Genomic DNA, 22,492 nt, shown 5'->3' with positions numbered 1-22,492 from the left:
ACAAATGAAAAAAATCTTTGCAGTGGTGTTGAGTTATTGTCCCTTTCCCCAAAATAAGTTTTGCTGAAATTAAAATGGTCTAAACAAAGTGTTAAGAGTGAAAGTGATTCTGGCTGTGTTGGCATGACTTTCCAGTCCTTTTTCCTTTGGAGCGTATTTGGGAAATGACTCTGGGTGTTATGTGTGTGTGCATATATACATATATATTTTCATTTTTTAAAGGTATTTCCTGTATTACTGTATTTCTTGTTTTCAGTGGCATGGCAGGAGAGCAAAGGAAATGTCTACCACAGTGAATACTATGCAGTTCAGAAAGGATGTTTGGTTTTTGTTGTTGTGTTTTTTTTTCTTCAAGAGAAAAGTTAAATTAACCTTGACTGTGCTTTAAATGTGTGTGTGAGCCTTTTGCTGTTAAAAATAAATGAGCTTGTGAGATGGTGGAGGGTCTCCAGGGAGGTCTACAATTATGAGGAATGGCCAGTACTGCTTATATTCTCTTTTGCTAATAACAATATCATGGAAATAATAACGAATGCTGTGACACTGGGTTTTCTAAAGCTTGTTTTCCAGACACTTGGGGATGTAGGGTGTTCTATGATGGCTTGGTATTTGACTTGCTTCATTAACTTCCTGCTTCTTAAGGGATCAGATTTTGCTGGCTTAGACTTGATCACATTAGAATCTGATACAGGGGGACACTAGTGGTGTTGAGTAGCTGTCTGCCCATTGTTCCTCCCACGGAAGTGACCCTCTATCCCAGTAGAGCGCACTTTAAATTTTTTATTTTTTTAAATTTTTTCCCCTCCTTGCAGACAACTTTGCTGACATTTGTTTGAGATAAATGCTGGAATGGCTGCTCTGCCAACAATCACAAGTTCAACCATAATTTGCTACTAAATTATGTTAGTAACAAATGCTTAGTGCTCGTTGACAGTGTTTTGAATGTTTAATGTTTCAGTTGCCAGACTTCAGAATCTTGTGTTGGTGACCTTAAAGCTTCCTTTGTTTGCGAGAGCCCCAGTTTTGACAATGCTCTCTGAAGAACAGAGATCTCATGTTCTGCTTGCGTTCTCTGTAGCTGCCCCTATGATAGGCTGTGTCACTAGAAGCTTGGACTGATTCAGTGGAGCACCAGTGGGTAATCTCATAGCTGGAAGTTGTGGTCACAGTGCTATTCCACAGAAATAACCATTGCTGAGTACAAAGAAGTTGGCAGCGATGAGTGGGATCTATGTGTGAGATGTCCTAGCTATGGTGTGCCGGATAAGCACAGATGGCAGAATAGTCTTACTCGGTCATCTTTCCCAAGGGCCTCTTAGGAGAAAGCTGCAATCTGGATTAAGTGCTGAGGTAGGTTCAGTTGCTGGCCTCCTCGGGAGCTCTGTAGTAGAGAAGGGAGTAACCAGCACTGATGCATGGGTGCAGGTTGTGAATATTTGTTCAGGGTCAATTTGGATTTAGGCATTATTATTTTGGACTAAGGGCCTATAATCCATTTTGTCCCGTGTTAAACAGGGAATACTGTAAAGCATTAGAACTGTGCAAAACACTTGTCAAATATGTAGAAAGAAACAAAGCCAGTGGTAGATATATTTTTTCCCTATAAAAAAGAAGACTTGTTAATTCCTCATAAGGGATAATTGTACTTGGCTGTCTACCAGTAAGCTTCCTCCATATGTAGATGAGTTGTTTGTGAATCATTTGGGTCATCAAGTAATCTCTGTAGGTACGGAAGGCTATAAAATAATTTAGGATTTTGAAGTAAGAGTAGCTTTAGTTCTTAGGCTTAGTCCTAGAGTTCTGCTTCATAAATCCCACATCTGCTCTCTTTTAGGGAGCTTCTAATCAGTTCAGGGGTACAATGTTATTGAAAGTGGCTCATGCTGGTTAGAAGTCATAAAAAATAAAAAAAAAAAAAGGGGGGGGTTAGCTGTTCTAGTGGTAGAATCAAAGTAATTTATCTAAGGGACATAATGCCTATGTTTTGGGTTGTATTTGTATGCTGTATAATGTAGCCTCTTGTCTTGAATTCCTTGATGCAGTCTTTCTTACACTGCTTTAGTGGAAGAGAAGGCTTTTCATAGGCTTCCCTCCACCTCTTGCCATGTTAAACATAAAAATTACTTGTACATATAATACTCCAGCTTGATAGTTAAGTTTGCATTTATGGCTATTGAAGTTATGTTCATGATTTCCAATCTTCTTGATCCACCAATGTGGCAACATGCTCTCTTTCATCATGCAATGCATCTGATGCTTCTGTGATCTGACCTTTAGGAGTGGGGCATGTCTTCCTTCTGTTTTGATAGAATTCATCTTATCCCGTATCATGGATATAATGTGTAAATCGGGGAACTTTATAACCTGAACCTTAACTCTAGAGCAGTCCTCACTGGAGAGAGAAGCATGTGAGAAGTCTCTAGTTAGGCTAAACAAAATCTAGTCTATGCTTTAAGTACGTTTAATACTGCTGCTTACTGGAACTGAAGATGAGTGTTTGCTGATGTAAATGCTTTGGAGAGCTGTAGTAGATCAGTGTAGAGTAGGTACTGCTTAAATAACTTGTGCAGTGTCTTTAAATTGTAAACATAGGTACAATATAGCAGTTAAACTATACTTACTGTAAAAATTAATTTCTAGTAGAAGGTAGTGTGAAAGTTTAGATATACCAGCTCTCCTGAAAAACACGTGGATGTTAGTGAATAACCGTAACTTAAAGGAGTCATTAAGTAGTTTACAAGTATCTAACTGTGTATCTTTCTTAATAGGAGAGTAAATTGAACAGACTAAGGTAGACAGAACCACTTTTATACTAACTGTAACAGCAAGGGACAGGGATTGTCATATTATATTTGATGGAGCATGTTTATGTGCGATTCCAGGTGGATGACAACTTTGTTTCTATGCTATCACTTATTATGTGATTCTACAGTGTTGCTTAGTGAAATGTTAATTACGTACACAGATCAAGAAGGTGTTTAAAAAAAACACAACCAACAAACACGGAAAACCCAAACAACCAAACCTAATACTAGTACTAGCTCTGAAATAATGAATTTTAACTGCATGGAACTCTGTCAGATTTTTTTTGAAGTTGTGTTGTCTTAAAATGAGTATTTACTTAAAAAAACCCCCAAACACCCACCTTAGATAATACAGTATTTTATTAAGTGTTATTTATTTGTGACGTAGATGTGGCTTTGATTTACAACTAGATGAAATGTGTTAAATTCTTAATTTCCATTTACCATCTAAGTTAAACATTTTGAGACAAGAAATTAATTTGCTGATGGCTGAGTTGAATAAGATACCTTGAAACCTCTCTCACTAATAAAACTTCTGCCTTCTTGTTGAGGTACTGAACCATGGAGTCTAATTTTAGATGTTCAGAGTTGAAAAATTTGCTTAAGCAAATAGCATTCTGTAAAATTAATTCTTATATGCCAATAGGCTTATGTATGACTTCTGTTTTCAAGGTACTCTTGAGTTCATTGCATTTATTGGCAAAATACAATTGTTTGGTTTTTATCCAAGTGTTTCAAACATTGTCTTAAATCTGTTTTTTAATGAAACAGGCTAAAGTGCTACTGCTTGGTGTTCTAATAAATATCCAACTTTTAACTAAAAATATGGAGATCTTTTTAATTTGGGATCAGAATTGCTGTCTTACAGATACAACATGAATTTAGGTGTCAAGGTGAATTTGCAAGCGAAGTGCACAGCAATTTTATTTCCATTATACTTGCTCAAACTTAAAGTGCTAAAAGTTTTCTTAAAAGTCGAATATAAAGTGTTCATATTTGGAACTTCAGATTTTTGTCATATGCTGTTTTGATGGATAACAATTTAATTTATAGTTAGTGTTCTTGGAATAATCATGAAGTTTAAAGAAAACTACTAATCATCTTAAATTGGATGTCAGTGATTATTTTTTTGGGCAGGGGGGGAGTGGGGGTATGGGGGTGGTGTTATTCCTAAAAGCAATCTGAACCAAATTTATAATTAAAGCAAAGTAGTATATATAAGCAATAAAACTGTCTCTTATCAGTTGATTTGTTAGCAATTTTTTAGCCCCATATTACTTCCCTGGAAAGTTTCCCCCAACTTCCTTTCTGGAAACTCTCATACATAACCACAGAATTTTTTGTTCTTTGATATCTCATAGTTCATGTATATTAAACTTTTTTTAAAAGATGGTATCGTAAAAATCTGAGCCTGATTAACTTGAGCGTTAAACTAACCCCATTGTATTCCCTGAGTTAGTGTCCCCACTGTCTGGCGTACGTGGGATGTAATGTTCTTGTTTCCATTGAGCAAAACATGGCTTGTTTTTAATTGTATTTGTGGGCAAAAGCAGTAGTTCGCATGTATTTAAAGAAAGAACTTGAAAAGAAAGGCGGCTTTTTCTTACACTGGTGCTGTCGCTCGGCGGGATTTTTCTCTATGCTTGTAGGTTTTGACTGAACTGGCTTTGACAATGTCATGCTTTGGCAGCAGAAGTGACTTGAGTTTCTGTTAGCTCTGCTGCAGCAGGCTGTGGCGTGGATGGGAGGACAGTGCCAGTCCTTGCTGAAGTTTGGAGCTGTTGTGTTAGTAATGGTATCTCTCATTTGGGAGCACAATGAAAACATTGTCTTTTTGCTTTTGTTTCTGTTACTTGTGTAGTCTTCAAGAGGAGGAAGACGACAGACCTGTGGATGGAAGGGCAAAAAATAAACTGTAAAAAGATACTGTGAGGAAACGGGAAATATAGGTTAAAGCAAGAGAAAAAGAATCTGAGCCGGGGAACTTTAACTTGAAATTTAGTGATTGGGTAGAAGCTGTAGTAAGAATAGGTTGAAGTGAAGTAGGAGTTGGAGGGAAAGAAAACTACAACACAGGGGCCCAAGACTGAGAGATGAAGGGTAAAGGCAAGGGTGAACGAGTATGGGGAAGCAGGTTAGGATTCTAAAAAAAAAAGCCAAATTAAGTTTTCATAAACTTGGTTAGAAAGTGTCAGAGTAAGCTTGTGTGTGCAGTTACAAATGTTGGTCTCCCCTAAAGCTCAATTATTTGACTTTACATGCTGAATGTTATTTTGAGATGAGCTTACACAGCCTTAAGTTGCATGGCAGTACCAAAATGAGTGTATTTTACAGAGATGGGTCCCAAGTTTAAAACCAACCGACTTCTGGTTGTAATGTTAAAAGTGATTGTATGATGACAGATTTCCTGAATACTGACTAAATACTTCTTGCTTCTTCTTTTAGACGGGGCTTGAATCCACCCCACAGAGTGAAGTCAATTTCAATGACTACTTTCACACAACAGGAAATAGAATTTCTGCAAAAACATGGAAATGAAGTAAGTATTATTGGAGATTATCACGTGGTTTTGGCACTTTAATATTAAACTTTAAAATACTACTTAAGGAAAACTTGGTTATTATTTTTTTTTATAGCAAAAAGTAGACAAGCCTTTTGAAGCCAACATAATTTGAAGTGATGCTTCGAAAGAGCTCGTTCCACTTAAGTAGCTGATCATCATAATGTTACGTGTTCTTGCCCAACCCAGACAATCTAGATTAACATAGTCAGTATTTCTGAACTGGATTTGCTTTTCTGTAAGGCAATATGCATCTGTCTCTCTCTTTTTTTTCTTTTTTTTTTTCTCTGCAAGCCCAGACCTTGAGACTGACTGCAGCAGTGTTTCCTGGAAGAGCATACTGTGACAAAAATAAATTTGTTGCTTGTAGCTGTATTTCTTCAGAGTAGGTGTTGGAAAGTTTGGTAGTTTCAGTAGCCTCTTTCTTTAATGAAAGTATATCAATGTTGAAAGCTCTCAAAGAGGAGAAGGAAAGTGAGAATTTTTTTCCTTCAAGGATTGTTATCTTGTAAGTGTCTATACATTTAGAACGGCTTGGGGCAGCTTTGAAGTGCAAAAGATCTAGTATGCTGCCGTTTTGTTCTTTTAAATAGGTGAAAACTAAATCTGAGGTAAATGTTGGATTGGCTCTATGAGGACACATGGAGGATGTAAACGCTGGATGTGGCTATTGCTGTCTTCAATTTGAGGATGAAGCTTGTTTTTTTTTAATATTGTACTGTAGCATTGGGGATTTTAGAGGCAGCTTTTGCTTCTATTCTGTATTAGAAAAAGTTCTATTTCACTTTGATTGGATCTGTATTCTGTTTTAGTAGAACTATTGATTGCAGGCTACAGAGTGTCTTAGCAACATGTTCTTGTGAAGTTTTGTGGGGATAAAACCCATCATTAGCTAAAATGCTGATACTTAATTTTCTTAAAGTTGGCCCGTTCGTAACTGTCAGGTTGAGGAATGAAAATAGAAGTAACAATTTTGTTTTCTGTAATAGTAAATATGCATTATCTTTTGAAGTGACTGTTAGTGGATGATTCCTCTAGACAGAGCTGGAACAAGATTTAAACTCTTCCAGACATTATAAAATACTCTTAATGGCTTTAACTAATTTTTGGGGGTTAATTGTTTTGGCATGTTAAAGTGGTATAACATTGTGCATGTATGTATAGCATATTGTTGACTTTTTGCATAGGGAGAATAATAAAGAATCTTTCATGGTTTCAGATGCAGTATGTTGGAGTCTCTTTCTGTTAGATTGTAAACTCCAGCTTTGCTTTAAGCTTCACAAGTGTAAAGGAAGTGTGTATATCTCCCTCCCTGCATTCATTTTAATTTGTTTTTCACTGAATCTGCAATGGCTAGAGAATGCTACCAGTTTCATTTTTCACTGGTCTGAAACCTTAAGTGATCCCTATTCAGTTAGTTAGTGTTGTTGTCCTTCTCGTTATAGACTTGATTAGTCTGCCAATCATAATGATTTAGTTGATACATAATTTATTACTGACATAAAAACAGTCCACAGATCTCTGCAATGGTATTTTATGTTTCAAAAGCCAGGGGTTTTGTGCTTTTAGTACTTACCACTCTAAAGTATTGCAATGATTTAAAGGAGCTACCTCATAAATGAGGATGTCCTCCTGAGTTTAGTTTGGGATTGGTGGATAGCAGTGCATTGCCTTAGTTCTAAAGTAGCACTGAAGGGATATTTGTAATTGCAGATGGTAGGTTTAACAGGTGCTCAAATACTGAACAGAAGCAATACTGTTTGAAACACTGTTAGAAGTTTAAAACCTAATTAAACATGTTTTCACTTTGTCATGCTGTATGTTGCGGTAGGTAAATAAGCGTTTTGCTTTCACTTGTTGGTATTGGACTTTGGAACACTCACCTGCAGATAAGATAAAGTATTGGGCAGACGAAGTTCATCTGACATCGCAAAACCCCTTCTTTGCTTAGCTTGCTCTTCAGCATAGATGGCTCTTGTGCGTATATATTAAGAAATTAAACTTTCTAGGTTTCATTCATAAAAAAGCTCAAGTTTTTGCAGTCTAGTATGTTTAACTCCAATTTTTCTGTAGCTTGTAAAATACTTTCATTCCCACTTTGTCCTCCCAGTATTTTGCCAGCACGGCCCAGGCCTCTGTGGTAAGCTTTCTTGCTTCTGGGTGAGTAGATCATGGTGTACAATAGGGAGCTTGTTCTGAATAGAATGGAAAATAGCAAGAAAGCTTCCCTGAGGTAAGGTAGTTATTAAGGTGGTGAGTTGTTCTTAGGCGAAGTAGTTTTCCTCTCTCCTTCAAAGAGTATTTACAAGGACAATGTATTGTATAAAGTTGAAGTTCTCTTTAAAAAAAAAAAAATCCTAATATCTGAAATAGTAACTTTTCCACAGTTGTTGCAAACTGGCATCTTTGTGGCACATGTGGGTAAAGGATTCAGTTACTAAAAGACTTCCACAAAGTGACTGCTTTGGGAAGAGATTATTCAAAGCAGCTTCTCTTCAAGTGTGAGATACCATCTTCTTGCCAGTATCTGCACCTCTGTTGTAGTTTTACCCCAGCTGGCAACTAAGCAGCACACAGCTGCTCATTCACTCCTCCCCGGTGGGATCAGGGAGAGACTTGTCAGGGTAAAAATGAGAAAACTCGTGGGTTGAGATAAAGACAGTTTAATAGGTAGAGCAAAAGCTGCGCACACAAGCAAAGCAAAACAAGGAATTCATTCACTGCTTCCCATGGGCAGGCAGGTGTTCAGCCATCTCCAGGAAAGCAGGGCTCCATCATGCGTAATGGTGACTTGGGAAGACAAATGCCATAACTCTGAACGTCGCCCCCCTTTCTTCTTCCCCCACTTTATATGCTGAGCATGGCATCGTATGGTATGGAATATCCCTTTGGTCAGTTGGAGTCAGCTGTCCCAGCTGTGTCTCCTTCCATCTTCTTGTCCACCACCAGTCTACTTGCTGGCAGGGCGGTGTGAGGCAGAAAAGGCCTTGACTCTGTGTAAGCGCTGCTCAGCAGTAATGGAAACATTCCTGTGTTATCAACACTGTTTTCAGCACAAATCCAAAACATGGCCCCATATTCGCTACTATGAAGAAAATTAACTCTATCCCAGTAAAAACTAGCACAGCTTCCAAGGACTGTCTTTCTGGCACAGGTAAGGTAAACTTTTTTTGGATGAGTTTTTACTACTTCAAATACAGATGTAAAACTTTTTACTGTATTAGAAAACACGTATGATTCTATCTATCTATATTTTGGTGTTGCTTACTCACCTGCAGGTATAAACAGATGTCCAGACTCTGGTTTTGCTAATGTTGGGGTTAGCTCACTTTTGCAGCAAGAATGGAAACATCTTCAAGCTGATACTCCTCAAGTGCCTTCTGAAGTCCTTTTGAAGCATAAAGGCAATTCTGACTCACTGGGTAGGATTTTTCTCCTCCTCATTCTCCTCATGAAGAGCAGTGTGAGGTATTTTCACACTGTATTTTCACATTAAGAATAATGAGGAGAGGGTGGTATGGAGATGGTTCTGTTTGAAAACTCATAATCAAATGATGCTAGCGTTGATTAGGCCTCTGATTCCGTAATGCAATGGTAGTAGAAAGTGAACTTATTTTTTGCAGGAAGTGGAGGTGTTACTAATCTCATGTTGCCATTATAGCTGTGAATATTTATTCAGAAGCTTTCCCCTGAAGCTGGAAAAACAGTATTATGAGGCAAATTAGTTATATAGTTAATTTTCCTACTACACTTTTGAAAAGTGCAGTAGATATCTTATAACCTTTCCAAATAGCCTATCCTAATATGCATATGGTGGAAGAAAATGATTTGGGTGGTCCTGTATTTGGAAAATCTATGTTCCTCTGAGCGCAAAGACCGTGTTTACCTGAGCTAATGAATAGAATGCTATGCAGGTATGCTCAGTGTGAGCCTGCAGTTGGGTGTCACCCTGACAGCGTGAGCCATGCAGTCGGGTGTCCTTGTAGGACATCCCTGGTTCTGCTAATACGATATAGAGATACATGAGCTGATTGTGTACAGAACAGTGGCTTTGTTAGCAGGATTTACTGGCTTGGACTCTGTGCTTATGAAACTAGCTATAGCTTCTGGACCCAAACTGACTTTGAAACCACTATACTGTCAGTATAAAATTCTTCTAACCTACAGAGATTAATGAATAATATTGACATCAGAAGTGCTGAATTACTAAACAAAGCTATAACTTGCTTACATAAGGGAACTGTTTCCAAATCTTTCTTCCTGTGGCGACTGTTATGTTTTGGAACATAGTTTTGTTGTGTGGTAATCTGTAGTTCTTTGCACTGTCAGCATTACATTTGGTGCATAACTGAGGGTATTTTATTGGGGGGAGGGGGAGAAGAAGAAATGTAATTTGGCATTTACCAGACTCCTGAAAGGTAATATCTCATTAGAGCTTTTTAAACTAGTCTGACGTGTAATCTTCCTATACAATGGTATGTCTGGCTCTAAACAAGAAGTTCTGTAGGTCTAGTAGTGTGCTTTTTCCAAGTTGAAGTACAGCTTTTATCAGCAGAAGTACTTGTCCTAGTATAGCTCTTCCTTGCCATGCTGCCTTCGCTGGATACAAGAGAAGGTGGCTTCATGAGCAAAAACTTAATTTTGCTGGCCTAACTGAATTTTTATTATTCCTAACTAGCAGAACTATGCTAACAGGAGTTTCTAAAGTGTGGTGGCTCAATGTGTTTTGTAAGCACAAGGTCTTTGTCTCTCCCATATCCGCCTTCCCACACACACTGGAGATCTCTATCAGTGAAATAGTTATGACATGGTAAAGTGTTGTTTGGTAGTTGAAATATGTAGCACTGGAATAGAAATAACTGAAATCTCAGTTTGTTTCAGGTTTTCTGCAAAATTTCATGTATACTACTGATTTTTTTCTTTATGAGAAATTTTTTAGTGTGCCTGTCCTTCCCCACCTTCCCAACACACAAAAAAACCCCAATTGTGACAACAAACCTAGAAGCAAACACAAAAGCTAAACATCTGTGGGAAACAAGCATGTTTATGTTGTTCTTAGCTTTTAGGCCCTGCCTAGAATTCCCAAAAGCATGAAATGTTACTAGGAAGCTAGGTTTTATGGCAGAAGCCTTTCTGGTCAACTTTATTTTGTGGAGCACCAGATGTGCAATGAATGGGATGAGCTCTTTTTTCCTTTCTGTCAAAGCTGAAAACAAGGGTAATTCCTCAAACTGTAGGACTACAAATGTAAATAGCATATGTAAAACAAGATAGGTAAATGCAGTTATTCTAGGAAAAACAGTTTATCCCTCAGATAGAATAGCTGTTGAGTGCAGGCTCAGGGAAACCAATGGTATGAAGAGAAATAGAGGTAAAGACTTTGTTATAACATACAATATACACTTGGCCTAATTTCTTCTTTCAATTATATATTTAAGTTATGGCAACTCACGGTTTCTGCCTTGCAACCTCCTGGGTTTTTATCTGGGTCAGGGTGAGTAGGTTGGAGCTGGTTGTGATTCTGTTTCCCTCTTTGCTTCATGCTGTACTTACTGATCTAATTGTGAACTTCCCAGTATCTAGTTGCCAAATGTCTAAAGACATCCCTTGCAGGATTGGAGCTTGTTGGCAGAGAGCAGGTACTGTTCTTCCCAAACCCGTTGTAAAAGGATTTTCATGAACTTCTAAACTTCATGAAGATAACTGCTGAATCTTGTTTTCTACTTACTGTTACCGGACAAGATAAAACTTTGCTTTATCTTGGTACTTTGCAGTTCCCACAGTGTAGTAGAGGCAGGCAAAACTTCAAATTCTCGCTTCTGTCAATGCTTCAAAAAAAGTAGGCTTTCAAATGCTGCATATGCTTAATCATTCTGACTTCAATGCTGTGGTTTTGGTTTTTTTTTTTTCTTCTTGCTGTATTGGTGAACCAGTGGGACATGGACTAATTATACTTTTCAGGGACAGTGGACAATGATTATGGATTGTTGGATATGTTCCACTGTTTCTAGGGGCTTCCACATAACTTGAGTGTTTACTCTTGGCTCCAGCTTGCCAGACTCTTCTCTAAGCAGAGCATTTTGTTTAATAGAGCTTTGGTTATCAAAAGGAGGAGTATAAGCAAGGCTTTTGGTGAATGAACAGAGCTTTTGAGCAGAGGCTTATTTGTGCTGCTGTTGCAAAAAGAACAATATTAATATTAAATGGCTGAACCAGAATATCCCCAAGAAGATGGTGTGATGTAGAAGGATTTCAGAAAGCCATAGAATTTTTAGGCCTGGTACCTTCACAGTAATGTTGTGTAACTTTGTGGTGAGTGGGAATGCTGCTTCATGTATTATCGGTAAAAGCAAAGGAATGAGTAACTGTTAAAATGGAGCTTAAGATGTATCATGAAACTGTAGCACTTTCTGAATCAGCTCTGCAAGTCTGATTTATGTATGGATTAGTTAGAGAGGTGTTTTGAAATATATGCTCTTTGGGATATCAATTTCAAATTTCTCAAAGAATATATTGTTCTGAACTTTTGCTTCTTTTGAAAATTACTTCCTTGTTTGTGTTTGGTTTTTTTTTTTCCTCAAATAGTAAGTTTATATTAGAAAACTAAGAGGAAAATTTCACATTTAATAGGGCAGCTGGTCACTTCAAGCTTGGTTTGGTGCAGATTTCTATGCCCTTTACTACTGTTTTGCACTTTTTCCCCCCCATGTACTGCAAGTAATGGCTGGGCAAGAATCAGCGCATACTGTGAATAACTGTGCTGATTTGTTCAGGTGTCCTGCCTAGGCACCTCTTAGGCCAGACAGAACATACAACTGAAGCTCGTGTTGAAGTCTTGGCAACTGAAGTTGCCAATCTGATTTTTCTGCATTTCCACTATTTATTTTTTTTTTTTGTTGCAATTGAACTTTTAGTATCTCCAGTGCTATCAAATTCAGGTAGTGGATTTCAAAGCTGTGATTAGTGGGGAGTAGTCAGGGTACCAGAGATGTAAACGCTGAGTGATCATTCCCCAACATAACTCAACAGCAAGTTGTATGGCAACATACAACACAAGAAATTTCCTTGATCTTATCGTAAGTGTAACTTTTAAATAGCTTTGAAATAAAAAAAAATGTGATGGCCTGATCAGTAAGTATATTCACATTTCTCACAGCAAACTTTTCTTTGCAAGATTCAGTACTTAGTGACTTATTCTACGACTATGGAAGTATACCTATTTCAAAAAAATGACCGTTGTATAACAATGTGAGTTCTGTCTCGGACAATAATATATATATTTTTTTAATTTCCAATTTTGATTTCATCATATGATATTACACAGCACACTGCCATTTGCTTTTTTGTGGATAGCTGAAAATTGTGTATTATAGCTTGCTTGAAGCATAATCAATGCAGTATTGTGTATCCCTGTCAAGTCAGATGATAGTAACAAAAGTATAGCTAGAAAGAGCATACGGGTCACCAGCAAACAAGGAAAGACAGACAACAGGCCTTTTATTGTGTTGTGAATGCTTGCTTGGAACGGCTGTTGATGTTCAAAGCATTGTGTGGTACTTCATACAGAAATAGACAAAACTGTGCCCTTAATAGTTGCTTGTGTGATATATAAAACTTGCATTATAAAATTTGGCTTTCTAATGGATTTATTTAAGACTTCTAAGAAATTATACTTTCTCTGAGAACTCTTTGGGTAAAGAAACTTACGTGAAATCTAATTTGCATCTCTGATGTAGTAAAGTAAATGTTTTAACCTGTGCTTTTATAGCTACTGCTGTCAAACTCTGTTAAAACGAGAACTTCTTGCTAAACTCTGCGTGACTAAGTTTGCTCGGTGGTTGTGTGTTGTTGTGTTGCCCATTAGTAATACTGTTCTCTCTGATACTGGTAACAGAGAACCAATAAAGAATGCCCGGCAGGTTTAATTAAATAAATTATAATAGTGACTTAAGGCATATTTCAGTTGTTAATGCTTTTGTGTTTAGGTATTTAGAAGAAATTAGTTGCTCCAGGAAACACTTTTGGAAGCCAGCTTTCTGACAGTTTGCAAAAATTGCAATGCGATGCAATAATTGATGCCTTAAGAAATTTGCATCATTATAAACCAGCAATGCGTTTGGACAGCACAGTCCTCCTTTGTGCCTGTTTGCATGTTCATACAACTGGTATCTGCTGTGGCTGCAGAGCTGGTGAATGATCTGAAGTCACGCGGGACCTTTCTCCTAGAAATTGTAGTGGTCAGGAAGGATTGAGACTATTTGACATGAAGTTGTTTAGGTGTTTGGGTGGTGTTTTTTTTTTTCCTTTTCCCCTCACTGTGAATGCTTAGGCATTTCAGGGTAAAGATGAAGCAGAAAACAGGGAGGGAGAAAGGTGAAAACCTGGGTTGTGGTTTGATTGTTGCTGTGAGTTGATCTCAGTACATGTTTCAATGGTACTAGTGATGTAGGAATTGTGATGAGTTTCTTTGATCTGCCTTGTTTTGGGTGGTAGAAGAAGGGGGAGTAATTTAATGGACTGATACGGGTGGGGAAGAGGGACCTCATCTTTCATTCACTAGTACATCTTAGGCTGGATGCAACCTGATCATCATGGTACAGTCCTGAATGTTATTCTGCCAGGTGCAGGATCAAGTAGGGGCTGTACTAACACTTGTCTTTCTGCTTGTCTGAAATTAGGCACAACTTTTTCTTCAGTGTTTCCTGATGTTCCTCCCAATACTGAAGTTGAGGTTGCGGGGGCGGGGGGAAAGTGGGACGGGACTGTGTAGATTTGGACACCACCAACTCCTGCCGCCAGGTATTCTGTAACTAGCCACGAACAGGACTTCTCTCCTTCCTAGCAATCATGTGACTGCTAGTTGGTGCAGTTATATTCGCAAATCAAATTATGGAAAGACAACTGCTAGCCCACATCAGGCTATCCACTGCAGATGTTTAAAGCTATGCCCATAAATGTTTGGACTTTACTTTTTTCTGACAAAATTTATAGTGCTTATGTGAAAGATTGCCACTATTAAAATAGTGCTTCATGCTGTTATTTTAGAACAGACTTGTGACTTTTTTTACTAAGGTTGTATCTTTTAACTTTGTATGAAGAAGTATTAAACAAATACTTCCAGTTTCATTTCATCTATTATCATACTGCAAATAATGACTGTTTAAATTTGCAAACTCAAATCAATGCATTGAACTTAACCCTTTTGTGGAGTACAGCTGATGAATGAATACTGAATAGCTGAGTTTGTTTGAAGTAGGAACTGCTGATCTTATTTTTAGATGAGTATTTAAATCACTAATTTAGAGCTATCCTTTGATCATTAGATCTGTTTCACATTGTTGTTTGTTTCTATCCGGTAGATGACCATAAGGACTGTGGAGTGTTGGACATGCAAAAAAAGCTATATAAAATCAAGATATCAAGTATGAAATACATACTTATGCTGTCTGTCTAATCTCTCTAATCCTGGGCAGTCTTTGAAATGGCCTATAAGACTTATCAGACATTTGACAACTAGTGTTCCCAAAGAGGCTAAGTTGCTACAATTTTGGTGAAGTTAGCTGGCCAGGTAAAGAAGAGGCAGCAAGCGTCTCTGGGGAAGATGTAGTGGAAGTATCACAGCTACTACTTTGATTTGTCAACGTTCAGGGTAATTGGTTCATGTAGCTCTTCCCTGTTAGAGCATGCGGTTCCTCTGAAGGTCACGGAGACAATGCTGAAAACCTGACACTATTGCAGGGATAGAGGGTAATGTTTGTAGGAGGCGTGTAAGAGGGATGGTCTGGGCTATTTCAGAAAGGGTGTGGGAAGAAAGGGTATGCATCACAAAAACAATGCTGCTTTTTTTTTAACCTCACTTCTCTGTGAGAAACCTGTTCTAAAATGTCAGTCTGTTTTTAGAGGGTGGGTAATGTTTTGTGTATCGTTTGGGTGTATATTCAAGTTACTTGCAGAGTAGTCTTAAATACTTAAAGAAAACATTTTAAGTGTGACAACTCCTGTGTCTTGTTTAGTTTTGAGAATGGCCACCTTTCCTGTTGTTTTGGTCAGGAATTGAAGCTGCGCATACTGAGAATTTAGCAATTGCTTCAACTTTTGCGCACTCACACAATTAGAAAATTAAAGCAGAGCAAGCGTACTTTCTCCCCTTCTCTCATACCCTCACTCAAATTAAATGTATAGGATACCATAGAAACTGCATCATGGTAATAAAGGCTGTTTTAAAAAAATAAAGTTCCTATACTCACATAGTAATAATGAGTATAAATACTAAACCTTGGATCCTTCAAAACCTACCACCTAGGGCTTATGGCATATGGAATCTGTTGAAACAGTTTAAACCCTGAAGTACAGGTAAGGGAATGTGTAGAATTAGGTGACGGAGAAAAGAGTCTTAAAGATCACAAGTAGAAATTGGGTGTTTTGCCCCTTCATGAGTACGTACTGCAAATATTTTGTAAAAGCAGTATTTGATGGTGAAATTGGATGCTAGGTTTTGCTTGCCCTGCTGTGACAGATGGTCTTTCAACTTTAAGTGTTTAGACCAGTACATGGTGCACCAGTCAGTTGTTAAAGCAGCTTGGCCTGGAACAAAAAATGTGCAGCTACATACTTCTTAATGGTTTGATGTATTAATATTTATAAACTTAAATAGGTTGTGAATGAAGATATTTTCTCTGATTAATCTGTGGTTGTGTTTGTGTTTTTTTTTTGTTTATAAGGTGTGCAAACAGATTTGGCTAGGCCTATTTGATGATAGATCATCAGCAATTCCAGACTTCAGGGATCCACAGAAAGTAAAGGAATTTCTACAGGAAAAATATGAAAAGAAAAGATGGTAAGATAGCTTTACAATTATAAAGATTGCTTCTATGACAAGAAGTGAAGATGGACTGTTATCCTCACATTCTTAAGTGTGCTTTCCTTCTTGTGTGCTTTTTGGACTAAATAGCACAGCTCGATAAAGGAAATAATTTCTGGACTTACTCAGAGGTTCTACAGGAAGCAGAGAAGACAAACTATTTAAAGAAGTTTCTCAATGCATAGTTCGTATTGGTGGAACAGAAATGGCTTAAGGGGCTGTCAACAGCAGCGTAAAGTAAGGGTTTTGCAGACTTTTGTTAGGAGGTGGAAGGCAGATAGCTTTTATTTAATAAGTGCTATAAAATATTGATGACTTAAAATTCTAGTCTATTTTTTTAAAAAATCTGGTATATTTAAATAATGGCTCTTTTGCAAACTACTGATAGAATTTGTTGCTGGGTCAGTGGTTAAAATAGCAAAGCTGAGATCTACCAGTACTCACACTTGAGTCTTATGAATGTTGAGCAGAACTTCTCATGTTAAAGTTGTAAAAACCATTGCTCTCTTTGTAGGTATGTTCCTCCAGAGCAAGCAAAGGTGGTGGCATCAGTCCATGCATCCATATCGGGGTCTTCAGCTAGTAGTACAAGCAGCACACCTGAGGTGAAGCCACTCAAATCTCTCTTGGGAGAAGCTGCACCCACACTGCACTTAAACAAGGGCACACCTAGCCAAGTGAGTAATGACAGCACTGAAGAGTGCACAGAACTCTTCAGCAGTACTTTTTTCTCTCATAGTGGCACAAGAATTCTTGCAGTAGCAACTGTTACCAAGTAATATGATCACTAATGTCTTGTGTATTTTGTTGAAGTATACAGGTGTTTGCAGATCAGGTTCTAAATTAAGCTTGTTTCTATTGACAAAATTGTATTTTTTAATGGTTGTTTTGTGTAAGCAGAATTTTCCAGTGTGATTGATAAGTTTAATTATGACTGTCTTTCGCTTAAATATCTCTGAAGTATGAAGCTAATGTGATATAGGTTCATGTCTGTTTTTTTAATTTGAAAACAATAAAATGCCTGATACCATTAACCATGAGATTAGCAGTGAATATATGGATGAAAAGCATGCAAGTTCATTTTAACTTGCTGTGCATTCTGTAAGTGTCTTACCAAGTGGCTTGGCTTTCAGGAGATGTCTGTATGCTGTTATGTAAAGCCAAACAACACTATGTAATAAGATTCTGGAGGAAAGACAGTTTTTGAAAAAGTGTTTTACCTTTAGGATACAGGCAATTCTTGACTGGACCTCTTAAGACTCAAACAGTAGAAATTTGCAGCCTTGCTATGAAATTCTTCAATCTTTCTCTTCCCTATACTGAATTCTAAAGATTTTTTTCAGAATGCAGGGAATAACTATTTTACAACTTGTAAAATTAAGTTTTATTGCTTATACTTGTATGATATTTGCAGTTTTAAATACATAATTTTGAAGCTGCTTATATGCTGCTACATTATTCTTTGAGGCCATATTAATCCATGGAAATCTGCTGCAGAATTCCTTTAAAAGCCACCATCGTAGCATAAACAGATCATCTTCCTCGTACTATAGGAGGAGGGGCTGTGCTGTATACAGCATCTTAAACTTCAGGAATAAATGGCTTATTTAAAAACATATGCTTAGTCTATCCTAGTATTTTGCAGAAGTCAGTTTGGTAAAATACCAGCTTTTTTGTATTGGCTAATTGAAATGTTGTTTGTAGTCTCCTGTTGTAGTTCGATCTCAAGGACAGCAGCAACAAGAAAAGAAACAATTTGACCTCCTCAGTGACCTTGGCTCAGATATCTTTGCTGCTGCTCCTCCTCAGTCAACTGCTACAGCAAATTTTGCTAATTTTGCACACTTCAACAGTCATACAGGTAAGTATTCTGAGCAGCGTATCCCTTTTAAATGTATAAAATGTAGTTTAATTTTTGATGACTTTAGACTAAACTTCATGAGGTATATGTAACTTCTGTCCCTTGAGAATATTGTATTGCTCAAGATTTCCTTTAGATCTTTATAAAGAAAGCTTGAAGACATAACGGCTGATAATCTTGCTTTTTGAAGGGGGAGTTGCTGTAGCTATTTTCTATGGTGTGTATGATTAGACTGTTTCTGCCTGCTACTAGAACTTTAAACTCTTTGGGGGGGGAGAGAGAGTGAGAGGATGAGTAACAGAATGTAGGGAGAAGCTGATATTAGACCTTCAATTTTCTTTCTGAAAATTATTAGGAAGAGCATTAATGGAAAGAAAGCAGACTCAGATTTTTAAGGGGGTTCAAATGGATTGACAGCAACTGTCAATTAGTTAAAAGAAACAAAGGCTTCCTCATTTTAAAGAATGACCTCCTCTTTTGTGTGTGTGTCTATTTGAAAACTGAATACTAGTCATGTGGGTAATATTCTGTAGATTCAGGAAAATAAATGAGCTTTGAGTATATCTATTGACTGAGGCTGGGGGTAGGCCTTGAATTCTTGAATGACTTCAGTAAAATATATTGAGCCCTCAGGGTTTATTTTCAGCCAAAGATCTTGAGCCATAGAGTCTATCCTAAAGAAAAAGTTGATTCTGTGGTCACTGAAGTATGTTGTTGCTAACTTGTGTTGTAATTGTGGGAAAGTACCTTTGCCTGCCTTCTCTGAATGGGCTTTTCATCTAGTTTTTGAGAGAAACTGTGATGCTGCTATGCCAACAAGAATGAGAGATTTCTTGCAAATCAGTCCTGAAATTGTTAAAACCTGAGAAGTGTGATGGAAGGGATTTAAGACACACCTGAGGAGCTGAGCAAAGTATCAAGGCTTTCTCAAAGTTAAAGTTCAAAAAAGTATGTTGTGAAATAATTGGATGAATTCAGTAATACAGAATAAGAATTATCATTGCAGGGTATTTTGTAAAATCCTTTACATAAGATATCACATTAATCATCTTTTTGGTGGTATATTTAACTGGGAAAACTTGTGCTGACTGGCCAATGTTGTGCAGTCTTACTGAAGAGGCAGCAGATACTTAATCCTTTCTAATAACTTATTCTTTCCAAACTTGTTGCCGAATGATTCTGTATTTATATACACTTAATTACTCTTTGTGGGTTTCAGGAGATGAAAATTCCATTAAAGCAATATTTCAATACCACATTCCAACTCTCGGTAAAATTCCACTGCATCTCTGCTGGGTAATTTTTAAAAGCCTAAAAAGCAATATGAACAGTCCAGAATAAATGTAATCTTACAAAAGAGTCTGTTCATTTCTGCTTGAAATAAGTGCTGAAAATCAAAATTGAGAGGAGTACTCAGCTGTAATGACTAGCTTTCTGTTTCAATAATTGACCGTTGTGGTAATTCCCTTTCTATAAGTTTTAGAACCCAAAACGGTTTCAGGGCTGGTAAATCAGTTTCTAAAAAAAAAAAAACAAACCCAAAAATCTAATTCTGAGTATGCAATAGCTGAATGTGTATTGCAGGCTGGTTTATCTGAAGGTGTTTTCTTACTTGTTAGATTAAACACTTGTAAGGCTTGTTCTGTGTGCAGTAACCACAGGGTAGTGTTAACTGAAACTAATAATGAAATGTTAGACTCTTCCCTTTGGAATACAAGGAGGGTGAAGCACTCCATCACCTTTGGCAAAAATGAGTTTGAAATGCTTGTTTAAGGAGCTGTATAAACATGTAACTATTGTTAGTAATCACACACTACAGCAGAGGATGGAAGAACTTGCACTGAGTCCAGCACTACTTGCTCAAAGTTTATGGCCCCGTATTCTTGTTTAAAGGCTTGGTTTTAGCTGCCCTTAAAGGGGATGGACACTTCTCTTTTCCTTTACCGACACTACGGTTAATGAAAGAAATCACTGAAGAGCACCAGCAAATTTCAGGTCTTTCAGTATAAGTTACTGTTTCTGCAATTAAGGCATAACTGAGTGCAGCAGCTGATAGGAAAAATATTAACATACTTGTGCTGTCATCTGTAAAGTGTAGATGTAAAGCTTGAAAATTATGCAGGCAGTGCCACTTTTGATACGTTTCTTTTTTCTGAGTTTTCTAATATATTAAACTACCTCAGGACATGGTTGCATGTTGCAGGGGAAGCATGCTGACCTTACATTTACTGTCTGTATTTCATTTACAAAGTTCCATAACTTCTGCAAAATGATGAGATTTTGAAGGTGATGGTAGATAACTGTTCTCTGTAGTTTACAGACTGGTAATAGGGACAAAAAACCCAAAACATGTTGGCATGTAAACATTCTATAAACTAATGTAATGTAAGACCTGCATAAAAGATTTTAAAAAAGCGTAGTGACACAGCACAACTCTGTCAAGGGTAACAAGGGAGAAGAGTCTTTACCCAGAAGAAATAAAATAGTATGACATATTTATTGTCTTCTAGAGAATTATTTTCGATTTTGTAATTGAATGTATGCGGACTGTATTTTTGGGTTGGCAATGTTTCGTGCTTTTATTCCACACTAGGTAGTGCAAACCTCACAGAAGAAACTATGCAAAGATTGTAGGGGCAGCTCGCATTGCCATGGCTGGTGCTGTCATATTTGAGCTAGCGTTAGCCCTCTAGCCTTTGTACTGCCCCATTGATCTGCAGCCGCAACAGTGGTTGTAAATCTGTACCAATATACAGTGTACTGCACTTCCTTAACTTACTGTTGTTCTTGGGTTTCTGCGTGGAGAAATGAATTGTGGAATTGCTAATCTGCGTATTGTTCAGGTATGGGAAAGTACAAGTCTTTACCTTTTGTGCCACTTTTACAAAGGTTTAAACTTTACCACATAAAATAAAGCAAGATTAACATCTGAATACTCTGCAGAAGAGTCTTTATAGCTCTACTGTTTTAACATGGGCCTGCTTGCAAATCATACTTTCTGTGTCAGCTGATGCAATAAAATTAAGTGGCCTGTAATATAATATGTTACAGTTTTTAATCTAGACCTAAAAAATACTTCATTTAAGGTTCTTAACATAGTATTCTGTTTGTGTGAGTGGTTAAAATGAAAAATTTTGTTACAATTCTAGGAGTGACATTTATGTGCTTATTCCTATTTGGTCAACTAAACATCACTCTCCAAGTAGCCCCTATCCAATCGATGCATCAGGATGTAAGCATCACTTATCATTTTAAAGCAAGATGCAATAGAATTCCTAATCTATTACTCTTAAAAAGCTACTGGTTTAAAACCAAAACAAATGAACAAAAAAAAAAAGTGGAATTTGGAGTTGAAGTCTATAGAATGCTGTTTGAACTGATACAGATGGTATAGTAATAGAAACTATTTTTCCTCAGTCTTTGTTTTTCTTCTTGCATACTTTAAAGGTGAAAACTTTAGAATTTTAGGATGTAACTTTCCCAAGACCTTGTTTTCTCATTGATTTTTTTTTTTTTTTTCCCTTCTTGCTTGTTGACTCTAATGCTGTGGTGGGTTGACCTTGGGTGGCTGACAGTTGTCCACCGAGCTGCTCTCTCACTCCCCATCCTCAGGCAGGATGGGGGAAAAGATCATGAAAAATCTTGTGAGTCAATATAAGGACAGGGAGATCACTCACAAGTTATCGTCATGGGTAAAACACTCAGCTGTTTTAATCAGGGAAGATTAGCTTAATTTACTGACAGATAATTATAGAGTAGGATAGTGAAAAATAAAAACAAAACTAAAACCACCTTCACCCCTTCTTTCCAGGCTCAATTTCCTTCCTGACTCTTCTACTTCCTCCCCCTGAGCAGTGCAGGGGGATGGGGAATGTGGGTTGCAGTTGGTTCATAACACTTCATGTCTGCCATTCCTTCCTCCTCATGCAGTTCCCCTGCTCCATTGTGGGGTCCCTCCCCACAATGGGATACAGTTCTTCAGACTTCAATGTGGGCTGTTCTTGTGGGCTACAGTTCAAGAACTGTTCCAGCATGGGCCCTTTCCATGGGTTACAGTCCTTCAGGCATGGACTGCTCCAGCATGGGCCCCCCCAGAGTTGCAGCTCCTGCCAGAGAACCTTCTGCAGCATGGGCTCCTCACCGCTGGCCAAAGCCTCCTGCCAGGAGCCTGCTCCAGCATGGGTTTTCTACAGGCTCTAGCTTCCTTCAGGGCATCACTACCTGCTCTGGTGTGGGGTCCTCCATAGGTTGCAGTGTGGATATCTGTTCCACCGTGGTCCTCCACGGGCTGCAGGGGACAATCATCTTCTTCACCATGGTCTTCTCCATGGGCTGCAGGGGAATCTCTGCTCCAGTGCCTGGAGCACCTTCTCCCCCTCCCTCTTCACTGACCTTCACAGGGTTGT

General features: G+C 37.8%; 1 protein-coding gene across 8 annotated transcripts in view; it reads left to right on the top strand.

Moving 5' to 3' along the window:
- Nucleotides 1-22,492, top strand: part of AGFG1 (ArfGAP with FG repeats 1) — a 38,322-nt gene that overhangs the window by 4,655 nt on the left and 11,175 nt on the right. For all 8 annotated transcript variants that reach the window (XM_063338403.1, XM_063338402.1, XM_063338405.1 and 5 more), the window contains exons 2-5: nucleotides 5,250-5,343; nucleotides 16,086-16,201; nucleotides 16,740-16,902; nucleotides 17,930-18,086. In XM_063338403.1, the coding sequence (XP_063194473.1) occupies nucleotides 5,250-5,343; nucleotides 16,086-16,201; nucleotides 16,740-16,902; nucleotides 17,930-18,086 (530 nt within the window). The remainder of the gene's footprint in view (nucleotides 1-5,249; nucleotides 5,344-16,085; nucleotides 16,202-16,739; nucleotides 16,903-17,929; nucleotides 18,087-22,492) is intronic.

This window comes from Chroicocephalus ridibundus, chromosome 6, assembly GCF_963924245.1.
Source record: "Chroicocephalus ridibundus chromosome 6, bChrRid1.1, whole genome shotgun sequence".
Lineage (NCBI taxonomy): Eukaryota > Metazoa > Chordata > Aves > Charadriiformes > Laridae > Chroicocephalus > Chroicocephalus ridibundus.
The sequence above is the reverse complement of the archived record's forward strand: the minus strand, read 5'-3'. Positions and strand labels throughout refer to the sequence as shown.